The sequence below is a fragment of the Condylura cristata genome, unplaced genomic scaffold (assembly GCF_000260355.1).
Source record: "Condylura cristata isolate star-nosed mole 26May11 unplaced genomic scaffold, ConCri1.0 scaffold00069, whole genome shotgun sequence".
NCBI lineage: Eukaryota > Metazoa > Chordata > Mammalia > Eulipotyphla > Talpidae > Condylura > Condylura cristata.
The window spans coordinates 174,292-175,128 of NW_004567170.1; the positions used below are offsets into that span (position 1 = coordinate 174,292).

Here is an 837-nt window from a genome sequence, read left to right on the forward strand (position 1 = left end):
AGCAGGGCCCCAGGGCCCAGGAGACACCCCGGCACTGCGCCCGGGCAGCTGGGCGGGCGGGCAGGCGGCTGCTTGAGCAGAGTAGGGGTGGGGTGGGTGGGCCCTGGCGGGTCTGACTCCCCAGTGAGACTGCGGCTGCGGCCCCCAGGTCTGGAGGCGCCCCCCCACCCCCCACCCTCCGCCCCACACTGGACCAGGTCGCAGCGCTGGAGAGCGGTCCAGGGCCGGGGGCTGATCTCCCCACCCCACGGCTGTCCACAGCTCCTGCCTGGGGGCGGGGAGCCCCTGCGCCCCAGCTCCGCCCTCGCCGGGCGTCTCCTGGGGAGTGGCCGCAGGGGGGCCTCAGCCCGGCTGCGTGAGGGTCACTGTCAGTAAGACCTGCTGCGAGGCCCGTCCCCGCCAGCCAGGACACCGGCCCACTCAGCCGGGCCCTCCTCCCAATCAGCCTGGGAGCCGCCCCCGCCCCGGGGGCATCGCCCCATCAGCCTCCAGCAGGTCCGCAGTGGGGGCTCATCCCGCCTCGCCGAGGCATCCCGTGTCGGTGCCCAGGTGCTGCGGGGCCACTGGGTCAGCACGGTCCCTGTGGGCCCGTCGAGAGGCCGGAGAGGGTTGCGTGACTGTGCCGAGCCGGCCCGGTTCCTGGCCACTTTGGAAATCCCTGGCAGCCACGACCAGTGACCACGGAGATGCTGACCGCACCCACCTGCCTGAGCACCTGGGCCGGGCCCTGGCGGGCACCACCGGCCCCGGTCAGGAGGCCACGCAGCCTCCGCTGCCAGCACAGACCTGGCCTGAGGGGGTGCGGGGGCCGGGGCGCCCTCGCCCACCTGAGCCAGG

The 837-nt window shown here is 75.1% G+C and overlaps 1 protein-coding gene across 1 annotated transcript in view; it reads left to right on the forward strand.

Annotated features, from left to right (window-relative positions):
• HDLBP (high density lipoprotein binding protein) overlaps positions 1-678 on the forward strand; it is a 22,516-nt gene extending 21,838 nt beyond the window's left edge. Inside the window, exon 11 of the mRNA XM_012734772.1 lies at positions 446-678. Coding sequence (XP_012590226.1) covers positions 446-678 — 233 coding nt within the window. The remainder of the gene's footprint in view (positions 1-445) is intronic.
• Positions 679-837: the final 159 nt, after the last annotated feature.